The 13915-nt window shown below is 52.3% G+C and overlaps 1 protein-coding gene across 5 annotated transcripts in view; it reads right to left on the reverse strand.

Moving 5' to 3' along the window:
• The window catches only part of TLN1 (talin 1), a 32808-nt gene that overhangs the window by 17420 nt on the left and 1473 nt on the right, over positions 1-13915 (reverse strand). Inside the window, exons 2-20 of one of the 5 annotated variants that reach the window (XM_082694706.1) lie at positions 8572-8734; positions 8243-8340; positions 7874-8003; positions 7615-7767; positions 7216-7358; positions 6982-7109; positions 6209-6269; positions 5480-5584; positions 4987-5142; positions 3945-4046; positions 3698-3774; positions 3284-3464; positions 2998-3111; positions 2779-2887; positions 2349-2557; positions 2094-2192; positions 1645-1695; positions 923-1090; positions 448-742 (exon numbers count right to left, since the gene is read on the reverse strand). In XM_082694706.1, the coding sequence (XP_082550832.1) occupies positions 448-742; positions 923-1090; positions 1645-1695; positions 2094-2192; positions 2349-2557; positions 2779-2887; positions 2998-3111; positions 3284-3464; positions 3698-3774; positions 3945-4046; positions 4987-5142; positions 5480-5584; positions 6209-6269; positions 6982-7109; positions 7216-7358; positions 7615-7767; positions 7874-8003; positions 8243-8340; positions 8572-8701 (2509 nt within the window). In that variant the 5' untranslated portion in view covers positions 8702-8734. Of the gene's footprint in view, positions 1-447; positions 743-922; positions 1091-1644; positions 1696-2093; positions 2193-2348; positions 2558-2778; positions 2888-2997; positions 3112-3283; positions 3465-3697; positions 3775-3944; positions 4047-4986; positions 5143-5479; positions 5585-6208; positions 6270-6981; positions 7110-7215; positions 7359-7614; positions 7768-7873; positions 8004-8242; positions 8341-8571; positions 8735-10234; positions 10319-13915 lie in introns of those variants that run through there. The other 4 variants (XM_082694707.1, XM_082694710.1, XM_082694708.1 and 1 more) reach the window with 4 other exon arrangements.

Consider the following 13915-nt stretch of genomic DNA (forward strand, 5'->3'; position numbering starts at 1 on the left):
TCTCGAAGTGATTCCCCTGGAGTTACTGGGTTTTTTGAGTTTAGGATCTTGGAGAAGGAGATTTCCTGGCAGGCTTTCGTGGGAAGGAAGATGGTCTATAATGGCTATTTTCAGCAAATAGTCTTGAGAAGATAAGATAGTTCTTGTGAAGGCTTTTAGGGGTGAACAGGTAGGGTGGAGTGGGGAAGGCTATCTCTTAATAATGCCACCTTCCAACTTCCTGCTGTGTTTGTATACACTTCTGCATATTCTCTAAGAGCACCAAAGAAGGCAGAACAGGGATCATATTCCTGCTTTACAGAGGAGAAACTGGAGGTTTCAGAATACTGAACATCTAGCCTACTGTGCTGAGTAATTAGGGGGAGGTGGCAGGTCTGCAAGGCAATGTTCCCTGGGCTCAAGGAGCCTCATAGGGGTTCATGGTCTCCCCGGGAGTGGTGTCCTTACCAGCATCACCCATGGAACTGAAGATGTTCTCGGTGACGGTGAGGATGGTGTCAGTGGCCTGGTCGTAACGGCCAGCAGGCCCAGCCCCTGTGGCATGGGCCTTCACGTGCTGCAGCAGCTCATTCAGGGCCTGGGTGACAGCGGTGGCCGCTGCTCCCACTCCCCGAAGCAGCTGCCCATCCTCTGTGGCTGCCTGCGAGGCGGACACACAGCCCTCTACGGCTTTGGCCACAAGCCGTCCGGCCTCCACCAGCTGCTCCTGGCAGACGGGTGAGCTGATCGTAGGTGCCACCACCTGCAGGCAAACCGCATGTGAGAGACGAAGGCTGTGGAAAGGAGTTGCGAGGTGGGGTGTTTGTGGTGTGTGCAGCAGTCACTGGGAGAGGTAAGGAGGAGCCGAAGAAGTGAAGCAAGAGGCTCTGGTGTGCGGCACCATCACCCCGCAGCACAGGCTAGCGCCACCTGTGGGACTCACCTTCGTACAGGCCACCAGCTGAGAGGTGGACAAGGCACACTGTGTTGCTGCAGCAATGACCTGGGTCTGGAGCCCGGAGTCCTCTGTCCGCTGGGCCACACTCTTGGCCTTGAGGACCAATGCAGCTGCGGCACTTGCCACGGCCTTGGCTAGCTGCATTAGTACGTCCTGTGAGGAAACAGCTGTCAGCAGGCCTTGAGATCGGGCTTGGGATCCAGGGACCCTTCTCAGAGGCATAAGCTGTTTCATTATTCCCACTGACTCCAATCATAGGACAGTATATGCAGAAGCAACCAGAAGAAACCCCAAGCCCCTGCCTCGAGCACCCGGTAGGACAGAACCCCCACCTAGGAACAAACCTACACCAGGAGAAACAGAGCCTACACCAAAGGGAGAAATGCATGAGGCGGATACACTCGGATGGAGATGGGGAGGGAAGAGCAGTGGTGTTACAGTGGGATGGAGAGAGGTACCCCTTGGCATCCCTCCTACCCTCAGCTTCTTTCCTTCATTTCTTCTCAATCTTGGTTGGAAGCTGTCACCCTGGAGTACAAGACCCCGTACAGCCCTCCCTGATCCCATTTTTCTAAGCCCTGCCTTTGACATGCCTACCCATCTCCCATCATGTTCTGCTCCCCTAGGAGGTTGAGGGAGAGGTGCAGAGCGAGTGTATGCGGCTCAGAGAGGACAAAGCTGGGAAGGCCCAGGCCAGAGGCCGTTACCGTGGGGGTATCGTGGGGAGATCGAGCCCCAGCCCCTCTGGGTGCACATATCTGCATGGGAAATCCAGGATAACAAGTCAGCTGAGGAAACCGGCATGGGGTGGAGAAGGGGGCAGCTAGAGGAATGGTGTCCTTAGGGTGGCGTGGAGGGGGTTTCAGCATGTTAAGCTGGGACAAGGGCTATATATGGGGAAGACAAGGAAAAGATGACAAGCGGCTACAGAATATCAATCAGCCAAGTGTGAACTAGTAGATTTAGTTTGGACTCAGGAATTCTGAATTCTCATCCCCTAAAAAAGGGACTGGAGGTTCCCAGTGTCATTCCCTGCAAAGAGAAGCTCAGACTGGCTCTGAGACGTTGATTTGTAGGAACAGGATTAGGAGCTAGATTCAGGGTCAGAGATTACCTCCAAGAAGCTTATGTTCTAGGGGTTGGGTAAGTCACTAACCTGGAAGTGGGGGTCAGTATCACTCTCCCCAATTTGCTGCAACAGCTCCCCACTGGCCTGGCCCACGTTCCCAGCTGCTTGCAGCAGGTTCTGACGGGGCTGTGGAAGAGTGGACACCAGTCAGAAGCTGCCCAATCCCTGTCCACATGCACCTGAGTCCTACAGGCCCATGGGTCCCCCAACTCTACCCCACAGCCTGGACTGCCCCCTTCTCCTTTGGGCTCTCTGCCCTGGTGCCAGTCCGTGGCCCCTGACCTCAGCACTGGCAGGCTGGGCACTGCGCAGCAGCTCAGACACTGCCCCGGCGAGGCCCTTGGCGGCCTGCAGCAGGGGCCGGCCACTGCCGCCCTCGTCTTCCAGTAGCGCCGCCAGCAGCTTCACGCCGCGGGACATCTCCGTGAGGTTGGAGGAGATGGTGGTGACCGCACAGCCCACAGCTGTGTAGTCTGTCTCTGCAGGGTCCCCTGAGGGAGGATGAGGGAGAGGAGCATGAGTGAGAGGCGGGCAGGCCAGACGAGGTGCACAGTCAGAGGCGTTAGTCATACACACATCCGGAGACAGACGTACACGCACACGGTCTCTTCCATGAGTCAAGGTGCGGTCCCACCCAGGGCCATCACACTTGTGCTCACAGGCGTTCTTCCTCCCCCTCCCCACCACAAGGAGAACCTGGCGCCCGGCTTACCTGCTGTCAGGTTCACCACAGAGGCAGTACCGGCCGTGATGGCATCTACCTGGGAGTGGATCTCGTGCTTTGATTCATCCATCTTGTTCTTACGCCAGGCCTTAGAGGCCTGCGAGGGAAAGACAGAGAAGCAAAGCTCAGGGTCTGTTTGGTCAACCCCGATCCCTCCAGGGAGTCCCGGCCTTAGCACCTCCGGCTGCTCCTTCCTCCCGTACTCACAGCATCCTGGCCCAGAGGGGGCAGAGTGTCAAAGTCATCCAGAGTGGCCTGGGCAGCCTGCACGGCCTGCATGCTGGAGTTGATGGTCCCAGTGAGCGCCTGCTGGGCTGATGTCTGCAACACAAGCGCAGGAGAAATGGAATGCTTAGAGGCAAGAGAAGGTAAAGAACTCGAGGCTAGGGACAGGAATACAAACAGGGATGTGGGGAAAGACTGCCTAGCTCCTGGCTGGGCCCCGCTGACGGTGGAGGAACGGCTTAGCCCTCTGTTGGCAGCATACTCTTACCAGAGGGGGCATGTGTCCTCGGTGCATCTGGCCACTGGTGATCTGCTGCTGGGCCGGTGGCATGCTGCCCACCTGGAAATTCTCAGGCCCAGAGGCTCCGGAGCGCATGATAGCGGGCAGGGCCACAGAGCCGTGCTCCACCTTCCCCACCCGGTTATACTGCTGCTGCAACACTGTCGACCTAGAAGGGGACACCCCGGGAAGCACTCAGAGGACTCTGTGCTCTCACCCCCTTCCCACCCAGCTCTACTACCTTTGCAGGTCCTAGAGTCTAGTGGGGCAGGTGAGGTCTTAGGAGAGCCTGTGACTGGTTAAAGAACCGTCCTAGGGATTTCCCACCCCTCAGCAGTCGTTGGAGTCAGGCCCTGCCATCCCTGCCCCTGATGGATGGGATGAGCCCAGCTCCCTTCGTACTTTTTGGGGGACACTGAGTCCTCCAGCATAGTAGACTCCTCATCTCCCTCCAGCCCAAAGTGATCCTTGCTTTTTTTCTGTAGGAAAGGGAAAGAAAAAGGAACAACAATTAAAGAAAAGACAGGCAGGGAAAAGGTAGCTTCTTCTTTCCCATAGTCAGCCTTTTTCCAGAACCTGGTGCCCCACTTTGAAAGGACTGGCTTGGGTAGAAGGTGGGGGAAGATAAGGAAAAGGCTGAGGTGGGCACCTTCTTAAGGATGATATCAATGTAGCCAGCGATGAGCTGTGCGATCTGCTCTCCTTCCGTTGTCTGTACTGAGTAGTAGCCATCTTGGTAGTCCCCGAAATCCTAGGGTGACAAGGTGGGGGCTTGGTGGGAGAGCCGACATATACTCAGGATGGAAAAGGGTAGGATGGGAGCCCCACGGGTGAGCTGGCGAGGGCTTCCCCTGCAACAGCTCTCTGGGGAGAAGCCCACCCTTTAATTTCCTCTTTCTTTTCCTCCCTGGAGGGCAACACTTTATTTCTGAGAAGAGTCTTTGTGCTGCATAGTTCACATGCATGCCATCCATGAAATCTCTTTTCTCTCCCCTGATAATAAAATTGGGAAGACAAACATTTATCACTGACCACATCTGAGGGTTAGCACTAGTATCCAAAATGGAAAAATAGCCTTTAAGAAATTCTCATCCCCTCACTGGGGCACTTTATCAAGGTGGTATCAGTTTCCATCCAGCACGTGAAAATATAAAGCCGGGGGGGAAACTACTATATAGTTCCTGCTCAGAGAGAGGAGGCTTATCTTTTCTACCACCTTTTCCTTCCCTCTCCTCAAGTATTCTGCAAGCTCAGCTTGCTGGTGATAGTTCTTTCTTGTTGACTTTTTTTTTTTAAAAGATTGTATTTATTTATTTGACAGAGATCACAAGTAGGCAGAGAGGCAGGCGGGGGTCGGGGGAAGGCAGGCTCCCCGCCCGAGCAGAGAGCCCGATGCGGGGTTCGATCCCAGGACCCTGAGATCATGACCTGAGCTGAAGGCGGAGGCTTAACCCACTGAGCCACCCAGGCGCGCCTGTCCTATTGATTTTTTAGACAGTTTCATTGTAGCATCACTTATTCTCCAGGAAAGCTTCTCCTCTACTCTGATCTCCATGGTCCTGTAATCGTTACAAAATTCTCCTTTGCTGGAGTCACACACACTGCACTATCCCAAGGGAGGGGAGAGACCTCTGCAGCGACCCCCACCTGGAAATTCCAAAGCGCCTTCCCCTCTGGGCTCCCAGACTCACCAGGGTGAAGCTCTTGGGAGAGGCAGCCCAGCGTTTGATGTTGGTGAGGCTCCATTCCTGGATCACCTCCTTGGTCTTCTCGTCCACTCGCATCACACACTCCTTAGTGATGCCCAGAAGCCTGGGCACCAGCTTGTTCTTTCCCTTCATCTTTTCCTGTGAGGCAGAGGTTGTCATTGGTACTGTGGCTACAGGCCATAGCGAGTGAACGAGGAGATCAGATCTGGATCACAAGGGGTTGCTGAGGAGCACGGGAAAAGCTGAACTGGGTATCTAGATGGAGCTGGGACAAGCTTCTCGAGGGAAAATACAGGGTTGGGAGCCAAGTGGTGGCAGAGGGCTGACAACAGGGCAAGTTTTCACAAGGTCAGAGCAAGGCAAGAGAATGGGACTTGTAGGGATGATAGAAAATGTGACCAAAGACAGGGCCAGACTTTGAGGGGAAAGGAAAGAGCAGGACTGAGGAGGACAGTGAGAAGGGTCTGTAGCCCACCTTGACAAGAAAGAAGGAGACACCATATGTCTTGAGAGAACGGGCTAGCTTCACATAGCGCACCTTGGCCTCGATCTCACTCATCTGTCCACAATTCTTGTGTGCCTGAGAGTAGGAAACGGGAAAAAACGTTTAGCAGAATGTGGGTGGACAGTGTTACAGACAAGGAGTTGTGACATTAACTACAATGAAAGCGTATTATGGGGGGCACAGGAAAGGTTAGGGGGTGCAGGATATGAGAAACGAGAGGGTGACAGACTGGGGGGGCTGATGAAGAATACGCAGAAGCGGGAATTCAGGGGATACAGTTAAAGAACTTGCAGATGTTCTGGAAACAAACAGATAAGAAGTAGAAGGTCAAATAGATCGTTTTTTGGTTGAGTATTCAAGAAGTGGGGATAACACATTTGTACAAAGATATACTTTTCACAGTAATTTGAGGCATACTATCTCATTTGATTCTCCTATCAGTCCTACCCAGGAAAGGTACTGTCATTTCATGTTAGAGGCAAAGAAAAGAAAACAAGAATATTGAATTGAATTCCACAGCAAATGCAGTGATGGAGCCCAGGTCTTTGGCTTTCTCAGCACAGGAAGAGGTGGAAGAGCAGCTTGGTGGGTGGAACCCGGGGGGGAAGAGACAAAGAAGGGGCGGGGTCCATTCAGTCAGTAGGATTAAGCAGCAAAGCTCCCAGGGCATCCCCAGCACTTTCCCCGACCCCCATTCACCTGGAAGATCTTACGCTCTCCCTTCTGCTTCACATACTCCTTGGGCAGGAAGTCCTTCAGGCTACACCAGAAAAGGGAGGGTCAGCATGTAGTGGACAGCATCAGGGATATGTGGGCCATGGACTGTAGGCCTGGGGGTGTGAGGAAATGTCTAGGACAGTGTTATCTTTGGGGAGAAGGAAGGCTCAAGGGAACAGAGTTGGGATTATTCATGAAGTCGAGAAGGCCTAGCATGAGCTCTTAAGTGCAACCCATGTCTCTCCCTACAGGGAGAAGGACTGGGGGAACCTGAGTTGCAGGCTCAGTCCCTGAGGGAAAGAGGGTCTAGAGCACTACTGCAGGGAACCAAGAGCAGACGGAGTTCAGGAGAAGGATGACCATGCATGGAGGAAGCCAAGCAAGCCACGCTGCACTCTCCACATTCTGAGTATTGGTGGATGAGACTCATGAAGCTTTCTAAGTCTATGTTCCCTATGAGGAGAAATGTTCTGTTTTCCTCTGGCTGCTACAGTAAAATTCTTCAGAGAATCTCAGAGAGGCTACATGCTTGCTTGAGAGGTGTGGGGCAGAGGCAGAGATTCTGGGTTACGTTCGTGTTCCACATGGGGCCAGCAAGGAGACAAACAGCTGACGGCAGCAAAAAAAGGGACCCGTGTGGGTCAAACCCTGGTGCATTGGAAGAAGAACAGAGAGAGAAAGCCTGGGAGGGGGGCAGGGCTGTTGGGCCCAGTGAGTCCTGGGCCCTGACAGGGTGTGGGATGTGGGTCACTCACTCGAGGAAGCCAGCCTTGTGCTTCTGCTCATTGTGGGGCCCAAACTGGATCTGGCACTGGAAGCCAGCAAACTCACAGGCCTTGTCGAAGGAGACAGGGTGGGAGCCATTGAGGATGTCATCTCGTGCCTGGAGAACACAAGGCGGTGGGTGGTGGGTGTGGGTGTGGGGATACCCCTCTCTGTGCTCCCACTGCCTCTCCCTACCTCCCCTACCCAGGCAAATCCTCTCACACCTGCACATAAAGAAGGTTCAGCTGTACGGGGTCCCGGGAGTCCACATTCTGGTCTGAGTAGAAGAACTTCCTCCGCAGCAGAAGCGTCTCATGCTCCTCTACGCCCTGTTCCCTCAGCGTGCGGCCATGGTCCAGCCAGTTCACTGAGACACACACAGTCCCCTCAGTGCCGAGCCCCTAGGGCGCCTGCCTGGTCTGCTCTTTGCTCTTCGTCTCCTACCTTCACTCACTGAGAAGTTCCATGAGCGTAAGACTTTGTTTTACTACTGATGCAGCCTGCATCTCAAATGGCGCCTCGCAAAAGCAGATTCTCCGTAACTAACGAATGAACACCACCCCCCCCGCCACTCCCCCGACCCCGACCATTTCCAGGGCCCTCTTTTTTCGATTTCTGCTTACGCTCATCATCTGTGTGCAACTTCTGCTTTAGTTTCTCCATCTTCTTTTCATCTCGCAGCAGTGTCTTGTCCTTCCGTAAGGTCCCTGTCACCTCCTCCTTTTTCTCTTCCATTAGCTCTCGCACCAGTGAATATTCATCATGGTTGGTGATGCCTGGGGGAGGGGGAGGGGTTGTTGGCACCCCAGGCACCACATCTGTGTTCTCTAGCAGAGCGGGAGCCTCCATTCCTGTGCCCTCAGCCCCCCCGAGACCCCTTACCAATGCGGGCACAGATGGTCATGAGCATGTCGGTGACAGTCTTAGAGTCATCCACCATGATAGTCTTCACGGTTCCGTCGAGCATACGGATTTTCAGGGGCCTCTGTTTCTTCCTGTACTCCATGGTGTCCTGGTGGGGCGGGAACAGGAGGAGGGGTCCCCTTGAAGCCAGAGGTATTACTTCCTTTCTCCTCCAGAGGAGAGGCAAGTAGATTACTAAAAGCAACACTACGGTGGCTCACTCAAAAAGCAGGTTATTTTGACTGCCTGGGATAGAAAGCCTGGAGAGGCTCAGAGACAACAGACATGGGTGCTGAAACAGGAGGTAGAAGAGGGGATGTTGATGGTCCTTGATGAAGGGATACTCACCCCATTTCGGAGCATGTAGTAATCCAAGGCTTTCCCGGCCTCCAGCCATATACCTTTTTTGGGGTCTTCATCTGACAGGAAGAGCCCAAAGTCGCTGGCTAAAAGAAAGGATGGCTCACCTCAGACTACGAGGACCCCAGTGTTGCTGAATGGCTGCATGGTTCCCTTACTATTTCCCCAGAGACTGAGGGCTTAAGGGGGAGAGAAGGAACCAGGGAGCACACGCTTGAGGGATGAGCAGCCTTGAGTTCATCCCTTAAAATCAAGAGCCCGGGGAAAAAGGAGGGACGGAAGACTCCCACCCCCGCCACCAGGGTACTCAGACTCACGAGGGCCAGCCAGGGCCTCTGGGATGCGCTCACGAATGATGCGACAGGCATCATACACCATGGTGGACGGCTCAAACTGCATCGTCTTCACCACGTTCCCAATGCTGATCTTCAGCGAAAGCGCAACCATGGTGGCAGCTTCTCCTCTCCAGCCTGTCTCTACCTGGCCCGTGGCATCAGCGCATTAGCACACATCCGCATTAGAGGACAGGAGGTCCCCCAGATGGAGCCCCAGGGAGGGGTGTTTTTGAAAGGGACCCACCAGAGCATAGAGTAACATGGTTATTTTGTTTTATTTAAGCATTTTAAAGATGGAAAAATTATTTATACCAAAAAATCCAATCCTAACCACCTAAGAGTGGTTAGGTGTGCGTCTGGTCTGCAATGTAGTGTTCCCGGAAGACACCATCCTGTCCCTACCACTAGAATCTGTGCCTCCCTTCTGTGTGCCAAGTGTCTCTCTCTTGGCCCCTACCTTGCTCTTTTCCCAGCCTTGCCTCTGCCTTGTTTTCATCTTTTCTTAGTTCAGTCTTTTTCACTCTTTGTCTCTCACTAGGTCTTACTAGCTTTTTCCTGTCTGGGATTTTCAGATCTCTGCCCTGATTCATCATGTGACCTCCCTTCTGACAGCTTTAGCCTCCTTCTCTACAAAATGAGGACGTTATATTAGGTAATTCCCAAGAGATCCTGAAGCGTGCAAACACCGACTCCAGCTAGCTGGGCAGGGAGATGAAACACCGGCAGCTTGCACCGTCTAACTGGAGAGGGAGGGGCCTTCCCAGGGAGCCTGGCCCTGCGTCTGGCTTTCCTGGCAGTCAAACTAGAATGATGATTCTCTAATTCAAATGGATCTCAGAAATTACCTAGTCAAATTCTCAGTTTTGCAGAATGGATATCAGACATGGTGGGACAGGTTGGGTAGTTTCAAGGCAGATCAGAGGAGGAGCTCAGTCTCTAACTTGGTCCTTGCTCCAAGTCACCAAGTGAATACCCAGTCCTCACGACAACTGGTCTCAGGCTCTCCAGTCTTCAGTAAGCCCTTCTCAAGCTCTGCCCCCTATCTTACTGCCTCCGTTGATGGTATTTTCAGGGCACCTCAAGATATCAGTCCCACCCTGACCTCCCCCACCCTCCTTGGCACCTCTCAGCAGGCTGGAGGAACCCTTGCAGGTGGCAGGTGGCACCCAGGGGGACAAGAAGACAAGTCTGCCTGGCAGCTGATGATGTGACCCAGTTTGGTACAGGGATTGGTTCCTCTCAACTGAGAGAATGAGCAAATTCAGGCTGCTCATTCCCCTCCTGGCAAGCAGCAAACCCCAAGTGGGGAAACAGACAATTCAGGTTAGATTAGAAACAGGTAGGAGTGCTGGGATACAGAAGCCAGAACCAGGGAAGTTGGGAAGGGATAGGTTTTTGGATGGTGAAGAGATTAGGAAGGATGAGGTAGAGACTGAAAAATCTAGAAACAGGAGACAGGTATATGTGGGAAAGGTGTGGAGCAGAGATCTGAGAGACCATTCTGACCTTATAAACAGTCCAGAGTCTCACAAGAAACCACAGCTTGCTATCTTTATTTCCAAACAAGCGAGGACCCTTCCAGTCTCCCCAGCTCTCTGCCCACCTCCCCCATTCCTCAGCTACCTCTCCCAGTAGCTTGACAGACCTGGCTGTGGGGCTGCTGGAGGGCTGGAGGGTCAGCGAAGTGGAGGAGTCGGAGGAGCTGAGGGCAGGACTGAAAGGACCCTCCACCCTAAGCTGAAATGGCACGTCTCCCCCACTTCCTCCGGACATATGGACACCCCCTTCTTCTTCAAGCACGGAAACCTCTGGTGAGACCCCGATAAGGGAGATGAGTCATGCCTACCCTTACTTCCAGGCTGGTCCTGAGTGGACACCCACATAGCTACAAGATGGTGAAGGAGGAAAAGGAATTGAGAAGTGAGAGGGTGATGAGGGCACAGAACAAGCCCCTTGGAAGTATGGGGAGAAGCCATCCAGTTCCTCCTCTGGCTGAGAACTTTGCTCCCTTTTCCACCATGTTTTATGAAACAGCAACAATGCCCCCCCCCCATCCCTCTCCCAGGGAACTCCTCCTCCCTCAAGACATTCCTGAGATGCATTCCAGAGGAGTTGGGCAATTGGGGGGGGGGTGGAGGACAAGAGGTCAAATCCTAGCAAGGAATGGAATGTAAGTATACTGGGGGGGGGGGTAAAGAATTTGGGGCACATGGAAATATAGTCAGAACAGATACCCACAAAGGGAGCTGCAGAAAGACAGGGAGCTACAGAAAGGGACAAGGGAGAAAGAAACCTGAAGACAAAGTCAGAATGTATGAGGGTTGGGGGAGTAACCCTCAGTCTGTTACCAAATTTGGCCTCTGAGTCCGCAACCGCGGGGCTGGGGGGGGGGGGTAAAGGGGGGTGGTGGTTGTGGGTGAGACTGACATATCCGGCCTCAGGCTGCTGGAGGCTCATTTCGGGCTGGACTGGGCAGCTGACGGGCTGGACCTGATCTCCCTCGACATAGCCCCTTACCACCTACACCTATCTATACATATCCACCTCTCCAACTGCACCCCTGTCTATGCACAGAGCTCTTTACCACAAAACTACTATGAATACTGTCTCCACATACACGTTATCTCAAACATGCAGTCCCTTACACAGACCCTATCTCAACTACATCTTCCCATAAAGAACCTGTCCCACGCACACAGCTTCCCCACAAACACACCTCTGTCCGTAGGAGAACAACTTGCCCCAACATCTCTCTTCCCATTACACATTCTCCCTCCATTCATCCAACAAGCATTTCTGAGGGTCTGTTGTGAAAAAGGCCCTGGGCCAAACTCTCAGTGACTGGGAAGCAAGAAGAGCAAGCCCTTGCCTTCGCTTTCAAGGGGCTCCTGGTTAGTTGAGTGAGTAAGCCAAATACAGAATTATAATACAGGGCAGGATGTGGTCAGAGTCAAGATGTGTGTGTTCAGGGGAGAGATCCCTTTAGGTTACAGAAAAGGGACCGAAAAGTCTCTGTTTTAAGTGTCATTTGAAGTTAGGACTTTAAAATAAAGGTAATAAAAATCGTAAGGATTACCTTTTATTGATGATATGTCAATCTCTTTGTATACATAATTTCATTTCATCTTTACAATAACCCAGCAAGATAAGTATCATTATACCCATTTTTACAGATTAGGAAACTGAGGCGCAAAAATATTAAATACTTGTTCAAGGAACTGCTCCAAAGTCATACAGCTAATAAGTTGTGAAGCCAGGATCCGAACCCATATCTCTGACTCCAAAGCCCAAGCTGTCTCCACTACGCCAGCCGGAGGTGCGTCAGGGGTAGCATTCCAGGCAGAAAGAAGAGCATAAGCAAAGGTGGAGGAACAGGAAATCACGGAGGAGCATTCAGGGAAGTGAGCGGGTGGGCTGGCGGAAGCACAGAGTACCTGCAAGGGAGCAGCGACGGGGAAGTCAGGTCAGGGTGGAAAGGTCAGGGTGGAAAGGCAGGGGAAGACTAGAGAGGAAGGAGTATTTTACATCCTGGAGGGCACCATGAGGCCAAGGGAGGCTTTGAGCAGAAAAGGGACATAACCAGAACTAGATTCTGGAAAATAATTCTGGCAGTTACCTTGGAGATAGGTCAGAAAGACACTGCATTAGCACAAATGAGAAGTGATGACAGTAGTTAGAATGTTCATTTGTAGTTTGAAGAGGTAGAACTGTCAGGACCTGATGACAGTTTGTCTTGTCAATCTTCAGGGACCAGGGCCTAAAGTCAGACTGAAGTCCCACAGCTTCTGTCATCAGTAGCCATTCAGTGGCTAGGGTGGCTTGAGTTTACTAAGGAATTGGGAAGGGGAGAATGCCAGGATTGGGCCGAGCTGGGTATATGAAGATGAGGCTCTGGGGCACAGGAGATGGGGATGGGGTTAGCACCAGTAGCGGCAGAAGGGATGAGGTTAGTGACTGTATCGAACTAGAAATGGGGAAGAAGGCTGGGGAAGACGGTGGTAGGAAAAATACATCTATGATCAGTCACCGACTCAGGCTAGGCGAAGGGAAAAAATAATTACAAGACAGGGAATAACAGAGTGAGGTCAGAGGTCAGATTAGGCTGCGGGAGACTGAGAAGAGATGGGGCTGTGGTCAATGGCTAAATAAGGCTAGGATGGTGTTGGGGGGAGAGGGATGGGATGGTGGCATTATATAAGCTGAGTTGGTGGGGGTGGGGTGGGTCTGGGGCACAACCAGCAGCTGGGTCACACTGAGTAGGGGATAGTGCTGTGGTCAGTGGCAGGGTCAGGCTGGGAGTGAAATGGGGGTGTGGTCAGTGGCCTGGCTGGGCGTGGGATCAGCAAGACCCAGTTTCCTCTTTGGGTCTCATTTCCTCTTTTCTGTTTGGGGAGTGGGGGAAGGGGATCTACAACTGGACCAAGAAATTAAGAAGGCTTAGAGCCAGGGGCTGGCACACAGCAGGGCCTGCAGGTACTTGACAGTTATGTTAGGCTTTGGATAGGGTATTCAGCAGATGACTAGGAGGTGCGGGTAAGTGGGGAAAGTGTGGAAGAGTGCTTTAAGATGATGTGAAAGCTCAGATTTGGGAGGGCAAAATATGGTAGGAGGTGCAGTATCAGGGACAGAAAGGGAGGCAGAACTGCAGCTGGGAACCACTGGCAAGATGAACAAGTATGGAAGAAGTGACAGGTGAGGGGAGAAATCTGTATGCAGGATTGTGCTTGATGAAAGGGGTATGCAGGAGGATGTGAACTGCAGGGCCAGGGAGGAGAGCTGGAGAGAGGACTTAATAACCAGAGAATGAGGGAACTGGGAGGCAGTAGGGTTGAACTTTCAGAGGATTCAGTCATTTCTTTCTCCCATGGCAACAATGTTTTCATGGTCAGCCTCCCCTTAATCACAGTCCCTTCTCCCTAAATAGTCCCCCACTTGTGACTAGGCCTTGTACATCTCCTGGGTCCCAGGCCTATTCCTACCTCCTATCTTGTAAGTAACATAGTCCAGAAACCACTGTCCCTAAACTGTGATGACCAAAGCAAGAGCACTGGATTTAGACAGCAAAATAAAGAAGCTGGAATCCCAGATACCTGCAATTCTAGTGAAGCCCAGAACCCTAATGTGAAATTAGTTTACCATATCTCTGGGCTAGAGAACCACTGAAACTATGTAGCAATGAGACCTCCCCACAAAAGGAGTGCACCTACCTGCTACCAATCTCTTAAATTTTATCTATCAGAGGCCAACTACCCAGACTTCAACCATAACCCCCTCCTAAAACTAACCCTAATTCTTTTTTTAAAAAAGATTTTATTTATTTGACAGA

This window comes from Mustela nivalis, assembly GCF_964662115.1.
Source record: "Mustela nivalis genome assembly, chromosome: 13".
NCBI lineage: Eukaryota > Metazoa > Chordata > Mammalia > Carnivora > Mustelidae > Mustela > Mustela nivalis.